At 58.7% G+C, this 16,647-nt stretch overlaps 1 protein-coding gene across 1 annotated transcript in view; it reads left to right on the top strand.

The window, feature by feature from the left end:
- The window catches only part of SPEG (striated muscle enriched protein kinase), a 51,360-nt gene extending 35,004 nt beyond the window's left edge, over nt 1–16,356 (top strand). Inside the window, exons 25-43 of the mRNA XM_061148667.1 lie at nt 1,139–1,196; nt 1,770–1,847; nt 1,954–2,132; nt 2,636–2,662; nt 3,283–3,435; nt 3,612–3,654; nt 4,933–5,001; nt 5,244–7,245; nt 7,750–7,881; nt 10,897–11,013; nt 11,163–11,330; nt 11,429–11,551; nt 11,704–11,871; nt 11,999–12,614; nt 13,049–13,288; nt 13,371–13,594; nt 14,434–14,509; nt 14,768–14,917; nt 15,293–16,356. Coding sequence (XP_061004650.1) covers nt 1,139–1,196; nt 1,770–1,847; nt 1,954–2,132; nt 2,636–2,662; nt 3,283–3,435; nt 3,612–3,654; nt 4,933–5,001; nt 5,244–7,245; nt 7,750–7,881; nt 10,897–11,013; nt 11,163–11,330; nt 11,429–11,551; nt 11,704–11,871; nt 11,999–12,614; nt 13,049–13,288; nt 13,371–13,594; nt 14,434–14,509; nt 14,768–14,917; nt 15,293–15,485 — 4,816 coding nt within the window. The 3' untranslated portion in view covers nt 15,486–16,356. The remainder of the gene's footprint in view (nt 1–1,138; nt 1,197–1,769; nt 1,848–1,953; nt 2,133–2,635; nt 2,663–3,282; nt 3,436–3,611; nt 3,655–4,932; nt 5,002–5,243; nt 7,246–7,749; nt 7,882–10,896; nt 11,014–11,162; nt 11,331–11,428; nt 11,552–11,703; nt 11,872–11,998; nt 12,615–13,048; nt 13,289–13,370; nt 13,595–14,433; nt 14,510–14,767; nt 14,918–15,292) is intronic.
- Nucleotides 16,357–16,647: the final 291 nt, after the last annotated feature.

The following is a 16,647-nucleotide window of genomic DNA, read 5'->3' as shown; positions in this document are numbered from 1 at the left end:
TTGCAGCGAGCAGGGGCTACTCTTTGATAGAAGCACAGGCTTCTCATTGCAGTGGCTTCTCTTATTGCGGAGTACAGGCTCTAGAGAGCATGGGCTCCAGGAGTTGTGGCACACAGACTTAGTTGCTCGGAGGCATGTGAGATCTTCTCGGACCAGGGATCAAACCCGTGTCCCCTGCACTGGCAGGTGGGTTCTTAACCACTGGACCCCCAGGGAAGTCCAAGACATCTTATAAACACTTCACAGACTGGAGAACGGAGACGTGTGTGAAGACCAACATTTTTTAGCTTAAATTTACAAAGTACTTGATGTGTGCCGGGCAGTGTTCTGGGAGTTTTACCAATATCTGTTTCATCATCATATATATTTATCTCTCGGAATTTTACTTTCCCCATTTTATAGATGATGAAACTAAGGTGTAGAGAGATAAAGTAACTCACCCGAGATCACACAGTTGGCAAGAGGCACATGATTTTTATCATGAAATGCAGTACAGTCTATCCAAACATTTGCAGCAACCGCATTTCAGATACATGTTAATACTTGGTTTTATTTGGGAGGCTCTTCTCATACAGACGGATTTTATTCTTTCATAAGAGCTGTAGTTAAACAAAGTCACACTGAGGTAAGGATGCTAGTGGCTTGTGACTGCCACTAGCAGGGTGACCATGTCTTACACACTAGCTTCCTAGTCTGCACTGTTAGAACCCAGACCTCAGCAAAATGACAAATTACTATGTGTCATGGGCCTTCTGGGTCATTCTCAAACAGAGTCAAGAGGTTCCATCCACAGTCAACAAAATGCTGCTCCAACTTGAGCCTTACAGACACTTCACAGGGTAGGTGAGAAGAACATTATCCCTATTTGACAATGGCAGGAACCTAGGCTCAGAGAGCTTAGGTGACTTGCCTGAGATCCCACAGCAAGTGAGAATTCAAGCAGGGTTGTCGCATCTACACACCCGGATGACAGGGGAAGGGGAAGATGCAATTGATAACTGGTAGCAGATGTGCTTTTGGGGGGAAAAGAGCCCTGTGCTGAGCTGGGACCCAACTGGAGCTCTGGGAGTGGAGGGCACCGCCTAAGGTGGGCCCGGCTGTTGGCACTGGTCACTGTTCTCCTTGATCCAGGACATAGCTGCACAGAGGAGCTTCTGGAGCGAATGGCCAGGAAACCCACCGTGTGTGAGTCTGAGGTGAGGGCAGTGGGTGGGAGGGGCCAGGCTGGGCACCAGCGTTCACCCACCTGAGCTCTGAGACCCGAGGGGTGCATCCCGGGCATGCCATCTGTGCCCATAAACAGGCCAGGGTGGTGTGGATAGCACTGTTAGGCAGGCAGCAGAGCCTCCTTCCCTGCTCAGAGCAGACCCCCACGCTGGGACTTGCACTGTCTTCTGTAAATCTCAGCACCCACCCTGGCCCCCAGCTCTGTTGTTTTTCAGCCTTCCTCACATAAAGGTCACTCAGACGTTACCCCAGAAGGAGCCCCATCCAGACTCATCCAGTCTCAGTGCTGTCCTGCCGTGTAGGGTTGTACAAATTGTGCACTGCACAGTTCTCCTTATTAGCATGTAAATGGTGCCCTCCTCTAATTGTGCTCTGCTCGGCCTATGCAGCTGTCCATGGAAACCCTGAACCTCAGTAACCCCAAGCCTGTGTTTCGGCCCCCTCCTGAAGGCCACTTCCCAGGCATAGCCTGGCTTCTTGCCACAGCCCTGGTGGTGATCAAACATAATACTCCCCGGACTCTGGGCCTCCTGTCTCCACAGATCCGGGCCTACATGCGGCAGGTGCTAGAAGGAATAGGCTACTTGCACGAAAACCACGTGCTGCACCTGGATGTCAAGGTGAGATGCAGGTGGCGGGTGGAAGCAGGCAGCACCTGTGGGAGCCAGGCCCTGGGGTGTCCTCCCCTAGGCCCTCAGTTCCCATGTCTCGCTTTGTGTCCTGCAGCCCGAGAACTTGCTGGTGTGGGATGGTGTTGAGGGCGAGGAGCAGGTGAGGATCTGTGACTTTGGGAACGCTCAGGAGCTGACACCGGGAGAACCCCAGTATTGCCAGTATGGCACACCTGAGTTCGTGGCGCCCGAGATTGTCAACCAGACCCCTGTGTCTGGAGTCACTGACATCTGGTAACGTTGGCATGCTGGGCTGCTGGGGTGGGCCGGGGCAGCTTCCCCCCATGCCATGCTGAGGACTCACTCAGGGGCAGAGAGGAGCTTTACTAAGCCCGGATGCCTGCCTTCTCTGACAGTCAGCTGCTGACCTTGCTCACAGGTCTCTTGCCCTTGTTACTACCTCCCTCTCCTCCCGCAGGGCCGACCTAACCACTCAAAGCCTCAGGCCTGTAGTCCTGGGTGCTGGGCCTCCCCACCAGTGAAGCAGGCACAGTTTCTTGGTCCCCAGATTCCTCTAGACTTCCTAGGCCAGCCCTGCTATGATCCTTGAGTCCTCCAGGCATGTCGTGACCTCTGGGTTCAGGGTCTCCCCCAAAGGAGGCGCCCCTGTGCCCGTTTGTCCATGGCAGTGTTCACAGGGAGGACCCTTCCTCAGTCAATCAGCGGTAGCAAGAGGATTGCTCACTTCTGGTGGGGTGGGGCTGCCCTCTTACCCGCTCACTTTCCTTTCCCCACAGGCCCGTGGGTGTCGTCGCCTTCCTCTGGTAAGAAGCCCTCTGCTCTCAGGAACCCCGTCTCCTACCAGTTTCTCATAGCAGGTCCAAACGTTAGCAGAGCCTGGGGTAACAGAACATTTGAGGGCTGCAGCCTGCCCCTTCTCTTCCATACCCTGGCTGCTTCCTGCCCTGGAAGGGGCCTCACGAGCATAAACGTGGACACCCTGCCTGCGTGCCCAAGCTTTGTCCACCACCACGTGCCTCCATGAGGGGCAGACACACTGATAGCATGCTTGGGAAGGCCAGTGCTGACTCAGTGCTATTAAGACAAGGGACCAGTCCAGAAGATGGGCTAGAAAGGGAAGGGCCAGGCTCCGGGGACATATCCCCTTGGCACAGACTCCTCGCTGCAGGGACAGGCTGCGGCTGGGGGAGGGCTGGCACAGGTATGCTAGAGCATGGGCCGAGGGCAGGGGTCTGGCTGCCCAGGGCGCAAGGCAGTGCTGCCATCAGGGGGACGAGTAGGGGCAGGACAGGCACGATTCTGCCCGGATTCACCCAGCCTCCCCCACCCCCCGTCCCCAGCCCTGTGCTCCTGTGGGCATCCTACTCTGTCTCCTCTCAGCCCCAGGCCCCCCCTCTCACTCCAGCCCTCTCCAACCCTGCAGCCTGACGGGAATCTCCCCGTTCGTTGGGGAAAACGATCGGACGACACTGATGAACATCCGAAACTACAATGTGGCCTTCGAGGAGACCACGTTCCTGAGCCTGAGCAGGGAGGCCCGGGGCTTCCTCATCAAAGTGCTTGTGCGCGACCGGCTGTGAGTACAAGGCCCTGGAGCCTCCCTGCTGCAGAGCTCCCTCACGCAGACCCTGCTCCAGCCCAAGGCTTTGCCTGTAGACAGTCAGTCCCCCAGCTCCTTAGGGGCCCCATTTTCCCAAACATTTACTGAATGAATGAATGATAAATGCCTTTTTAATGCTCCTTCCTTTACAGGAGGCCTACTGCAGAGGAGACCCTAGAACATCCTTGGTTTAAAGTGAGTCTTGTCTTGCGAAACAGTGGTAGAAGAGGTGGAAGGAGAGAACATTATTAGCAGCTCCGTTTATTGAGTCCCTCCTGTGTGCAGTAACCATGCTATGCATTTTATTTACGTATAATCTGTTACAGATTACGTATAATCTGTTAGCCTCACAATAGCTCTATCACTCCCCTTTGGCTGATAAGGAATCTGAGGCTCAAATTGGGGTATCACAGACTGTAAGGCACAGGTCTGACCCGCCCCCCCAACATCCTAGGCATCCTCATGAGAGTTCTCCTTGGCTCCTGAGACCAGTCCTGGGTGTCCTCACTCCTGGGGCTCACCTCTGTCCTGCCCGGGTCCTGCATACTGTGGTTGGTGGGTGGCCTGACTGGTTTGTCCTCTTGGTTTTGAATTCTCTGTGGGCAGAGTTCTCACTCATCTTCAGACCCCCAGCACCGCAGGGCATAGCACCAGGCAGAGAGAGGGGTTCAACAAATGACCCAGTCAAAGCAAACTGTTCAGGGAGAACTGTGCTGGGTCAACAGAAGGCTGAGGTCATTCTGGTATCTGTGCTTGGAATACAAGCCTGGTCACTCAGATCAGAAATGAGCTCTGAAAAGGACAGCCTGGGTGGGTGGCTGAGGAGAGTATCTGAGGTCTGGCCCACCAAGGCTGCAGATGTCTGGGGCTCTGGCTCTTCAGGAAGACAGCTGGTAAACTGGGGAGCAGGTTTCAAGTGAGACGCCTGAGCACAGGCCTCCCAGGGCAACCAGTGTACCATGATCGGGCCTTGAGCCGTGGCGTACGGGCTGGAGTCTGGAAGCCACCGATTTCCTCTCTCGGTACTTGCATGTGCTCAATAGCTTCAGTCGTGTCTGCCTCTTTGCAACACTGTGGACGTTAGCCCACTAGGCTCCTCCATCCATGGGATTCTCCAGACAAGAATACTGGAGTGGGTTGCCGTGCCTTCCTCCAGGGGATCTTCCTGACCCAGGGGTTGAACCCACATCTCTAATGTCTTCTGCATTGGCAAGCAGGTTCTTTACCACTAGCACCATGTGGGAAGCCTGAGGTGCCTCTCCATTTAGGTTCAGGGGGGAATTTGTCCACATGTGGGCACCTTGATGGTGGGAGTTGTTGTGACAGACCCCCTGGGAAGGGAGCCTCAGGAGCCCAGACTCGATGCTGCTGTATCTGCTGTCCCCTCCTGTAGACATTATCTCTGCACTGCCAAAGCTGAAGGGTTAGGGTTGACGGAGGACTTTCCCTCAGGCCCTCTTTCTTGGTTTACAGGCACAAGCAAAGGGTGCAGAGGTGAGCACGGATCACCTAAAGTTATTCCTCTCCCGGCGGAGGTGGCAGGTGAGCTTGGCTGGGCCCCGCCTCTCTGTCTTCATCTTCGACATTCTGCAACTTTCTGTCTCTAATGCTGCCTTTTCTGTTAGATGCTCTCACTTCTGCGCATCTGTCTTCATCCACTTTTTAATTCTCTCAGCTGCCACATCTGCCTGTGTTAAGCCTTCTTCCCTGGGGCTGAGATGGGCCCGAGTGGTCCGTTTGGCCCTGGAGGGCCCTCAGGTCTGACTCTGGCACCCTGTCTCCAGCGCTCCCAGATCAGCTACAAGTGCCACCTGGTGCTGCGCCCCATCCCGGAGCTGCTGCGGGCGCCCCCGGAGCGGGTGTGGGTGGCTGTGCCCCGAAGACCACCCCCCAGTGGAGGGCTGTCATCGTCGTCCGACTCTGAAGAGGAAGAGCTGGAGGAGCTGCCCTCTGTGCCCCGACCTCTGCAGCCCGAGTTCTCGGGCTCCCGGGTGTCCCTCACTGACATTCCCACCGAGGATGAGGCCCTCGGGGCCCCGGAGGCTGGGGTGGCCACCCCCATGGATTGGCAGGAACAAGGAAAAGCACCCTCTCAGGACCAGGAGGCCCCCAGCCCTCAGGCACTCCCCTCCCCAGGCCAGGAGTCCCCGTCTGGGCTCAGCCCCCGTCGGGGAGAGCTCCGCAGGGGCAGCTCGGCTGAGAGCGCCCTGCCCCGGGCCGGGCCGAGGGAACCGGGCCGGGGCCTGCACAAGGCAGCGTCCGTGGAGCTGCCGCAGCGCCGAAGCCCCAGCCCGGGGGCCACCCGCCTGACCCGAGGAGGCCTGGGCGAGGGCGAGTATGCCCAGAGGCTGCAGGCCCTGCGCCAGCGGCTGCTGAGGGGTGGCCCCGATGATGGCAAGGTCAGTGGCCTCAGGGGTCCCCTGCTGGAGAGCCTGGGGGGCCGGGCTCGGGACCCCCGGCTGGCGCGGGCGGCCTCCAGCGAGGCAGCACCCCACCACCAGCACCCACCTGAGGCTCGGGGCCTGCAGAAGAGCAGCAGCTTCTCACAGGGTGAGGCGGAGCCCCGGGGCCGGCACCGCCGAGCGGGGGCACCCCTCGAGATCCCCGTGGCGCGGCTGGGGGCCCGCAAGCTGCAGGAGTCCCCCTCCCTGTCCGCCCTCAGCGAGGCCCAGCCACCTAGCCCCGTGCGGCCTAGTGTGGCCAAGCCCAGCACCCCTAAGGCTTCAGAACCTCCTGTGGGCACCCCCAGTGAGGCTGCACAGCCCCCAGCACCCCAGCCTGCCCGAGAGAAGGCCCCAGAATCCACACCAGAACCAGCCCGGGCCCCTAAGCCCGCACAGCCCCCGACAGCTCTGCAAACCCTGGCGCCTCCGCTCACTCCCTACGCCCAGATCATGCAGTCGCTCCAGCTGTCAGGCCAGGCGCAAGGTCCCCCGCAGGGCGCAGTCGTAGCTCCTGCATCTCGGTCTCCGGCATCTCGGTTGGAGCCCAAGCCCCACCCGGCTGTGTTCTCCAGGGTGGCCTCCCCACCTCCGGGAGCCTCCGAGAAGCGCCTGCTCCCGGGAGCCGGGGCAACCCCAGGGCCAGCCGAGAAAGCCCGGGTCCCTGCGGTGCCCCGCAGGCCAGGGAGCAGTCTCAGCAGCAGCATCGAGAACCTGGAGTCGGAGGCCGTGTTCGAGGCCAAGTTCAAGCGCAGCCGGGAGTCGCCCCTGTCGCGGGGGCTGCGGCTGCTGAGCCGCTCGCGGTCGGAGGAGCGCGGTCCCTTCCGCGGGGCGGAGGAGGAGGACGGCATCTACCGGCCCAGCCCGGCGGGCACGCCGCTGGAGCTGGTACGACGGCCCGAGCGCTCGCGCTCCGTGCAGGACCTCAGGGCGGTCGGGGAGCCGGGCCTCGTGCGCCGCCTCTCGCTGTCGCTGTCCCAGCGCCTGCGGCGGACTCCGCCCGCGCAGCGCCACCCGGCCTGGGAGCCCCGCGGCGCGGACGGCGAGAGCTCGGAGGGCGGCAGCTCGGCGCGGGGCTCCCCGGTGCTGACGGTGCGCCGGAGGCTCAGCTCCACGCTGGAGCGGCTGTCGAGCCGGTTGCAGCGCAGCGGCAGCAGCGAGGACTCGGGGGGCGCTTCGGGCCGCAGCACGCCGCTGTTCGGCCGGCTGCGTAGGGCCACCTCCGAGGGCGAGAGTCTGCGGCGCCTGGGCCTCGCGCACAACCAGCTGGCGGCCCAAGCCGGCGCCGCCACGCCTTCCGCGGAGTCCCTGGGCTCCGAGGCCAGCGCTACGTCCGGCTCCTCGGGTGAGAAGGGGCCCCCGGGGGCGAGTGGAGGGTGAAAATGTAAACAGGTGTGGTGGGATCTGGGGATGCGGGGCTGGGATGTCAGGTGCGCTGAGAAGGAGAGGGCCAGGGACTCCCAGCGCAAAGAAGCAGAGATTTCTGGAGGCCCCCAGGACAGAACTGGCAGGACTGGGGCCGCGGGAGGCTGAAGGGTAGAGGCTCTTGGAGGAGTCGGCCAGAGTCGAGGCTGTGTGTTAGTCGCTTCGTGTCTTTGTGACTCTTTGGGACCCTATGGACTGTGGCCTGCCAGGCTCCTTTGTTCATGGAATTCTCCAAGCAAGAATACTGGAGTGGGTTGCCATGCCCTTCTCCAGGGGATCTTCTAGACCCAGGGATTGAACCCTGGGTTTCCTGCATTTCAGGCAGATTCTTTACTGACTGAACCACCAGGGAAGGGTCAGGGCTAGAAGTCCTCTGTTCCCTGTTAGAGGCCAGGCAAGTGCTCACAGGCTTGGTTCTTCACAGCTCCTGCAGAAAGTCGAAGCCGCCTACGCTGGGGCCTCTCTCGGCTGCGGAAGGACAAGGGGTTGTCACAGCCAAACCTCTCTGGCAGTGTCCAGGAGGATTTGGGTCACCAGTATGTGCGCAGTGAGTCAGGTAATCCAGGCCTGCTGGATGAGTAGCCCCCTGCGAGCCCCAGGGAAAAGATATAGCCGGGTACAACTTGGCTACAAGTTGTAGCTTGGAGGACCCCTGGCAGTGGTGGAGGGGCCAGGAGAGAACAACAATGATCATAATAGCTTCAGCTGTCATTAATTAGTAGCACCAAGTGTCCTTTAAGCGGTTAACAAGCATTGCCTCACTCACCTCTTGCATGTTTGCTTAGGAGCTAGTCTTGTCATCTGCCCATTTTACAGGTGAGGGAACAGAGGCTTAGCCATGCTAAGTAGCTTGTCCAAGTCACAGAGCTGGTAGTAAGTTGGACTATATGACCCTCTGCACCCAGAGCCCAGAAGTGCCTTTGTGACATTGTACTCATGCCTTTCTTTGGCCAGCTACCCTCTCCCCAGAATGTCTCTGTCCCTGGGTGTGGTTCTGAGGGAGCTCAGGATCGGACTCCCTGCCCCTCAGCAACCCCTGATGCTATGTGTACATGGGATTGTTGTGTGTGTTCTCATTTGCATCCGACGCTTTGCGACCCCATGGATTATAGCCCACCAGGCTCCTCTGTCCATGGAATTTTCTAGGCATGAATACTGGGGTGGGTTGCCATTTCCCACTCCAGGGGATCTTCCCGACCCAGGGATCGAACCCTCGTCTCTTGAGTCTCCTGCATTAGCAGGCAGATTCTTTACCCCCTGAGCCATCTGAGAAGCCCATGAACATGCTCCCAAAGACACTCTTTCTCTCCCAGCCTAGAGGCCCACAGTCTGGACTGTGCCTTCAACCTTCCATTTTTCTATAGCCCCAAACACCTGATCGTCCCTCTCTATCCCCTCTGCCCCCACTGAAGGCTCTGCACCTAGACAAGCCTCCTCCGGGGCTCTTTGCTGGGGGGAGCAACACCTGGGATATGCCCTGGTCTATCTCTCTGCCCACATGTCCCAGGGCTGCGGCGGGGGAGGTATTTCCTCCCTGGGTCACCTCAGTCCTCCACTTGAAAGTGGGGAGCATTACTCATGGATGGCAGAAGTTCAGGAGGCCAGGGTTTCCAGACCAACCTGCAGAGAGGAGCAGGCCCACCACACCAGGCTACATGCAGGGCCTTTATCAGTCACCGATCTCTTCTTCTCCAGTTTCCGATAAAACTCAGAACTGTTCCAGATGCATCTCAGCAGGGCTCGTGACTGAACATGTGACCTCGTCCCTCCTTGGCCAGAGGGAACCTGGGCATCTCACTCTAGGCAGTGGGTGGAGAGGGCTGTAGTGAGGGAAGAGGAGGGAGGGAGGCCAGATGGCGGGGGCAGGGGCAGTGAAGGAGGTGCGGGTGGGGCGGTGTTGCGTAGAGAGAGAAACCAGCCCGAGGCCTGGGGACAGTTTATCCCTTCCCATCTGGGGCCCCCCTCCTGACTGTTTTGCTTGTGCAGCTGGTTTCTTGCCAAGGCTGTGTCTTCTTACTTCAGCCTCTGCCCTTCTCCCCTCGGGAAGAAGGCTGTCCCACGTCCACCTTCCCAAGTCGGGCTGGCCCCTGGGAGGATCGTGAGTGGGACTGGCAGAGCTGGACCAGGGTCACCTTTCATCTCTCCTTCTCCTTGGCTCCCTCTCTCTCCCCACTACCCAGTATCCTCCCTTGATCTGAAGGTGGTCATTGACAAAACCATATTCCCTTTATGTTGATGGCACCTGGGTGTGGGAGCCCTCCTAGGGGAATGCTGGGGTACAGTGGGGAAAGGGGCAGGCTGACGTCCTGTCAGCCTCTTCTGTAGATCCTCTTCTCCCAGCTCATCCACACCCCGCCCCCTGCTGGTTCTGCAGACAGGCAGGAGCCAGGGCTCCCAGGTGTATCTACCTGTCAGTCCACATGAAAGAAATCCACCTCCCCCCACCACCACCACTACCATCCCCAGACCAGGATGGGATTTTTCTAAAAAGACATTCCCAGGGAGCAGGAGTGCAAATCCTTAGGGCACTAACGAGCCACAGGCCAGCAAAGACCTGGAGCAAAGACAGTGGCCATCTGCAGCCCTGCCGTGGGCCCATTCACCAGCCTGCTGTGAAGCCAGCTTTGCTGAAACAGCCTCTTTCTCTGGGGGTCTGTGCCTGGCTTCTCCACCGGGCATGTTAACGAGATAATAATCACAGCAATAGAAGCTAGCATCTATGAGCGTTTATTATATGTTAGACATCTGCTAAGTGCTTTACTTGCCTCTTTGAATGCTCATGACAACTCTGAGCTTGGTGTTATTATTTTCCTCAATTTACAGACATGGTCCAAGGTCATGCAGATCCGGTGTCCTTCCATTTCAAAAACTCTCGCCACTTAGCTGATCTGCGGGAGGGTGTAGAAGGTCTGGGACAGGTGCCCCAGACCCTAGGGGGGACAAGGGATGGGGGAGACTGACACACTTTGGGGGTCTGCCCCAGGTTTGCCTTGACTTTAGGTCTTTTGAAATTGCACATTTTGATTGAACATATGTTCAGTCTTGGGAGTCTCAGGTCAGGTCACCAGCTCCTGTCACTTGCCCTACGGTACCCCAGAACGAATGGGTATTGCAGGAGCTTAACCATTGTAGTTTTTCAATATTTGTTTTCATCTTATTTAGCAAGTGCTTATAGCGAGTTCAATCCCTGGTCGGGGAACTAAGATCTTGCATGCCGTGCAGCATAGCCAAATAAAAATAAAACAAAACCAGGTGTTTGTAGAGCACTTACTTAGTGCCAAGGTGTGCTTAAAGTGACTTATAAACATACGAGGTAGCAACTACGGCATGTCTTCAATAATCAGTGAAAGGAAAAGATCGTTCTACACACAGCAAGTGCCTGGGAAAGTGATGCTTACCCCAAAGGAAATTCTCAAAGGCAACACCTCCTTCCCTTATCTGCCTGAGAAGAGATGGCCTTTCACTGTGCTCTCTGCAGGCAGCGCTAGCTCTCGCATGCCTCCTCCCCTCCATCAGCGGTGAGGGAGCCAGGGTCCCCACAGACCCATGACCATCTTTGCTCTTACTCCAGACTTTCCCCCAGTCTTCCACATCAAACTCAAGGACCAGGTGCTGCTGGAGGGAGAGGCAGCCACCCTGCTCTGCCTGCCGGCGGCTTGCCCTGCACCCCACATCTCCTGGATGAAAGGTGAGGCGATCACGTCTCCCCCAGAGAGAGGGGTAGGCAAGTGGCCCCATGGCCAGGGGATGTTCAGTGGGAAGTGGCAGCTGAGGGGGCCCAGAGGACACGTGTGCTGCTTCACTCTGCAACCCCTCCCTCTCTTCCTTTGCCCACAGACAAGCAGTCCCTGCGGTCAGAGCCGTCGGTGATCATCGTGTCCTGCAAAGATGGTCGTCAGCTACTGAGCATCCCCCGGGCGGGCAAGCGGCACGCGGGGCTCTACGAGTGCTCCGCCACCAACGTCCTGGGCAGCATCACCAGCTCCTGTACCGTGGCTGTGGCTCGTGAGTCCAGGGCAGGGACCCAGGAGGTAGTGATGCGGGTGGTGGGACAGGGCTCGATGGGGTGCAGGGGCTCACTGCGGCTCCACTTCTCTTACCAGGTACCCCAGGAAAGCTGGCTCCTCCCGAGGTGCCCCAGACCTACCAGGACACGGCACTGGTGCTCTGGAAGCCGGGAGACAGCAAGGCACCTTGCACATACACGCTGGAGCGGCGGGTGGATGGTGAGGGACTGACAGGCTGGTCAGGGGTAGGGGGCCAGTGGAGGGTGGAGAAGCTGGGGAGACATGTACCTTCCCTGAGCTCCTCACAGATGGCACCGGGAGCTTGGGCCACCTCTTCTGTGGCCTCAATCCCTGCCTCATGCTCCCTGCAGGGGAGTCTTCCTGGCATCCCGTGAGCTCGGGCATCCCCGACTGCTACTACAATGTGACCCACCTACCAGTCGGCATGACTGTGAGGTTCCGTGTGGCCTGTGCCAATCGTGCTGGGCAAGGGCCTTTCAGCAACCCTTCTGAAAAGGTCCTCGTCAGGGGCGTGCAAGGTCAGTGGGACAGGGCGGGAGTGGCCAGGGAGGGCAGGGTCACTGGGCCCAGGGTCCGGCCCCTCCTTGGAGCACCTGGTTTTGCCCCCAAGGCACCAGGGTGATGGTTTTCTCTGTCTCTACTTAGATTCCTCAGCTCTGCCATCTGCTGCTCACAGAGATGCCCCTGTTACCTCAGGGCCAGCCAGGGCCCCGCCTCCTGACGCTCCTACCTCACTGGCCCCTCCACTGAGCCCCTCCCCAGCTCCTGCTCCCCCAGGCCCCCAGGCAGCCCCTCTCAGTTCCTCATCTTCCCCAGCACCCCCCAGCCAGGCCTTGTCCTCCCTCAAGGCTGTGGGTCCACCACCCCAAACCCCCCCACGGAAGCACCGGGGCCTGCAGGCTGCCCAGCGAGTAGAACCTACCCCACCCAGTGCCCAGGACTCCCCAGGCGAGCCCAAGTCTTCCGTCCCTGACACTGGGACCCCCACCCCTGCCTCCACCCCTCAAGTGGTGAAAACAGCCTCTTCCTCAATGCCCCTGTATATGGTGACCTCCTTTGTGTCTGCACCACCAGCCCCTGAGCCCCCAGCCCCTGAACCCCCTCCTGAGCCCACTAAAGTGACTGTGCGGAGCCTCAGCCCGGCCAAGGAGGTGGTCGGCTCCCCTGGGGGTGGTCCCCCCAGGGCTCCTGGGCCAGAGGGCACCACTCTTCGACAGGGCCCCCCTCAGAAACCCTACACCTTCCTGGAGGAGAAGGCCAGGCAAGCGGGAGCAGGGTTGGGGGAGGGAAGGAGGACAGAGGTGGGGAGTGCATGGAGCTTTAGCAACAACGGGGATTCAGAGAGAAGACCAGCCCGCCAGGGGTGTTGGGGTGCCTGGGGAGATGAGATCTGGGTCCTTAGAACAGTTAAGTTCAGATTTTCTCTGTGCCAGGCATCATGCCCAGTGCTTTGGCCACGTGACCTTAATTTTCACAACTGAGAGGGACGCTGCATTATTCCATTCCATGGATGGGTTGGGGAGGTTATGGGATATGCCTGAAGTGACGGGCAGAGCTGGGACTCAAACCCAGGTTCCCACCCTGGGAACCATAGCATCCTTGCTCCCAGGGGTCCCTGCTTACCCTCTGCTTAGCCGGCACAGTGCAAGTGTCCCCTCGCTCCTCTGAGCCTATGATATGCCCCCTGATGCATAGGGGTCGCTTTGGTGTGGTGCGTGCCTGCCGGGAGAATGCCACCGGGCGAACATTCGTGGCCAAGATCGTGCCGTATGCGGCCGAGGGCAAGCGGCGGGTCCTGCAGGAGTACGAGGTGTTGAGGACCCTGCACCACGAGCGGCTCATGGCCCTGCACGAGGCCTACATCACCCCGCGCTACCTCGTGCTCATCGCCGAGAGCTGCGGCAACCGGGAACTCCTCTGTGGGCTCAGCGACAGGTAGCTGGGCGTCTGGGGGAGCAGAGAGCAGGGTGTGGGGGGAGCTGGGCTCGGGTATCCCCTGACCGTCCCACCCCTCCAGATTCCGGTATTCAGAGGACGATGTGGCCACCTATGTGGTGCAGCTGCTACAAGGCCTGGACTACCTCCATGGCCGCCACGTGCTGCACCTGGACATCAAGCCAGACAACCTGCTGCTGGCCCCTGACAACGCCCTCAAGATCGTGGACTTCGGCAGTGCCCAGCCCTACAACCCCCAGGCCCTGCGGCCCCTGGGTCACCGCACGGGCACACTGGAGTTCATGGGTGAGGGCACCATGCCATCCAAGGGGGGGATGGGTTACTGCCAAAAGGGCAGCAGCCAGGGCTCCACCCACTTCACCCACATACATGCCATTTATTGAGTGCTTGCTGTATGTAAGCAGCGAATTAAGTCCTTTTCATGGGTTTTTTTCAATTTTTCTTTACAATAGCCCTGGAGATTGGCATATTATCTCTATTTTACAGATGAGGAAACAGAGGTGCAGGGAGGTGTTTGTTCAGTATCAGTGTACATGGTAGACCCAGGATGTGATAAAGTTGAAAAGACAGGGGAATTGATTATTAATTTATATAAATAAGGGAAACTAGCTACCATTTAGCTACCTGCTAAATACTCTGTTCATCATCTCTATTCCCTAGAATAACTGTGCAAGCCACACTTTACAGAGGAGGAGATGAAAAGCCAGATAGGTTTAGTACATTGCTCAGGGTCCTGTCACTAGAAGGGGCAGGCTGGGATCAGAGCCAGCCCGGCTGATTTCAGAGGCTCTTAATCTCGGTGTTGACCACACTCTTTGTGAATGGGTGCCCACCTTTGGAGCTGACCTGAAAGAGCTTGTGATCATCTGCTTCTCAGTTCCTCTGTGGTTCTGGGGATGCCCCCCCCCCAACATTCAGTGCCTGGGCTGATTCCTCAGGTGTCCCAAGTCTCCCTTGGGGGCCATGCAGCTCACCAGTATCTGGGGCCTGCTGCTCTGCTTGTACCCATGGTCTGGTGACCTGGGCACCGTCCTGCTTCCCAAGCCCCCAGGGGCATACTCTGCCTCTCTCTGCTCCCTTGCTACCCGGAAACTGGTTCACCGTGGTCTCTTATCTCCTGTCAGCTCCTGAAATGGTAAAGGGAGACCCCATCGGTTCTGCCACGGACATCTGGGGAGCGGGTGTGCTCACTTACATCATGTGAGTACCCCCAGGCCCCGCCCTCTGCCTGCACCCCCCACCTCCCCAGCCACACGTGCATGTGCACAACTTGTGCACACACACACACATGCATGTGCATAACTTGTGCACACACACACACATGCATGTACACACACAAGTATGCAAGTAGCCTTGTCCCTGAGTGCTGTGCCCCTAGAAACCCCCACATTACTATCCTCCTGGACCTGTGAGTTGACCCTCAGTCTGCATCTGTTAACCGAACTGTCTCCTCTATAGGCTCAGTGGACGCTCCCCATTCTATGAGCCAGACCCCCAGGAAACAGAGGCTCGCATTGTGGGGGGCCGCTTTGATGCCTTCCAGCTGTACCCCAACACATCCCAGAGTGCCACCCTCTTCTTGCGAAAGGTCCTCTCAGTACATCCCTGGTGAGTGGGTCTCACACCTGCCAGCCTCCCAGCATGACCTTCTCCTAGCCTCACACGGCCCTGGCCCAGCCCACACCTAAGCCCCCCGAACTCCCACCCCACACCAATAATACGCTGCTGCTGCTATTACTACGGTTACTACTCCTACTTCTCCTAAGTGGCTGTTCTACCACCATTTAAAGTCCATAACAGCCCTATGACACAGGCAGAATCATTGTCCCCATTTCAGAGACTGAGAAACTGAGTCCCAGAGTTGTCCAAGCTCACTCCCTAGGGGTGAATCCTGGATTGGGAGTCCTGTCTCTGGGAGGGTGGAGTCTGTCCTGCTCCGGAAGCCATGCCTCCAGGCTCACTGTCCCTGGCTTGGCCTGGCAGGAGCCGGCCCTCCGTGCAGGACTGCCTGGCCCACCCGTGGCTGCAGGATGCCTACCTGATGAAACTGCGCCGCCAGACGCTCACCTTCACCACCAACCGGCTCAAGGAGTTCCTGAGCGAGCAGCGGCGCCGCCGGGCCGAGGCTGCCACCCGCCACAAGGTGCTGCTCCGCTCTTACCCAGGCAGCCCCTAGTGCCTCGGACCACAGCCCAGCCACGGGCTTCGACTCGGGGTTCCCGCTGACGCCCCGGGACATTCCAGGGTCCCCGCGGAGCCGGGTGGGCCCGGGGGGGCTTCGGACACCACCAGCAGCAACATCCGGCCGGGCTATTACCTCATGGACCTGTGGGGACAGAGACCCTGGGCTTCAGCCGATGCCACCCAGCTGGAGCCAGAGCGGGAGACCCATGGGCCAGGCTGGGTGGGGTCAGGATCAGGTCAAGAGGGACAAGGCGGGAATGGGCAAGTGAGGGAAAGAAGCCGAGGCATAGGGAGGGGGAGACTCTACTGAGGTTCTGGGGGAGGGAGACAGCATCTGGGGGAGAACCAACCCAGAAGGGTGTGAATGAATGGAGAGGAGGAAATGTGGGGAGCCCAGGGTGTCTACAGGCCAGGGGCTGGGAGTGTCACTGAAGTAGGGACAGGACGTGGAGACAGTGTCAGGGAGCCAGAGGCAGTACGTGAGAGAGGGCAGCAAGGTGGGAGAGGGAGAGGAGAGAGGACTCAAGTGGGGGCGGGCGGCCAGCTGCCAGCCTCCCCAGAAGGAGAGGCGTGGAGGGCTGAAGGCTGGAGGCGGGGTCTCTCAAGCCAGCAGCGCTCTCCTCTATCCTGGTGAATGCAGCGCTGGGCCCTCTGCACTGGCCCGAGGATGTCCCCGCCGCCTCTCTGTGGCCTTCACCCTCCTTCTCATTCATATTTATTTATTTATTGACTTTTATGAAGTCTCCCTGCCATCCAATCCCTCTTGCCTATGTTGTCCTGACCATCCCCCCCCAGCCATCCAGCTGTCTGTGCAGCTGTCTGTCTGTCTGTCACAAGGAAAATAAAAACGGCAAGCAGCAGGACCTATGTGTGTTGTCTATGGGGAGGGATGGCTGGGGGTACTGCGCGTACACGATGCTGGGGTACTGGGACAGGACATTCCAGCCTTTTCTGGGCCAGTGAGAACTGAGGTATATCACCTAGCACCTTAGGACCTTCCTCCCCTGCCCCCTGACCCTCCTGGCCCCTCACCTGTCCCTAATTCCTTGAGAGGAAAGATGTGGGTCTGTTTCTCCCTCTAAAGTTTCTGAAATCCTGGCAGGACCACTGAATCCCCACCACCAGCCTCTAACCATACAGGTGGCCCCCACCTC

This window comes from Dama dama, chromosome 8, assembly GCF_033118175.1.
Source record: "Dama dama isolate Ldn47 chromosome 8, ASM3311817v1, whole genome shotgun sequence".
In the NCBI taxonomy this organism is placed as follows: Eukaryota; Metazoa; Chordata; class Mammalia; order Artiodactyla; family Cervidae; genus Dama; species Dama dama.
This window is presented reverse-complemented; position numbering and strand designations above follow the sequence as displayed.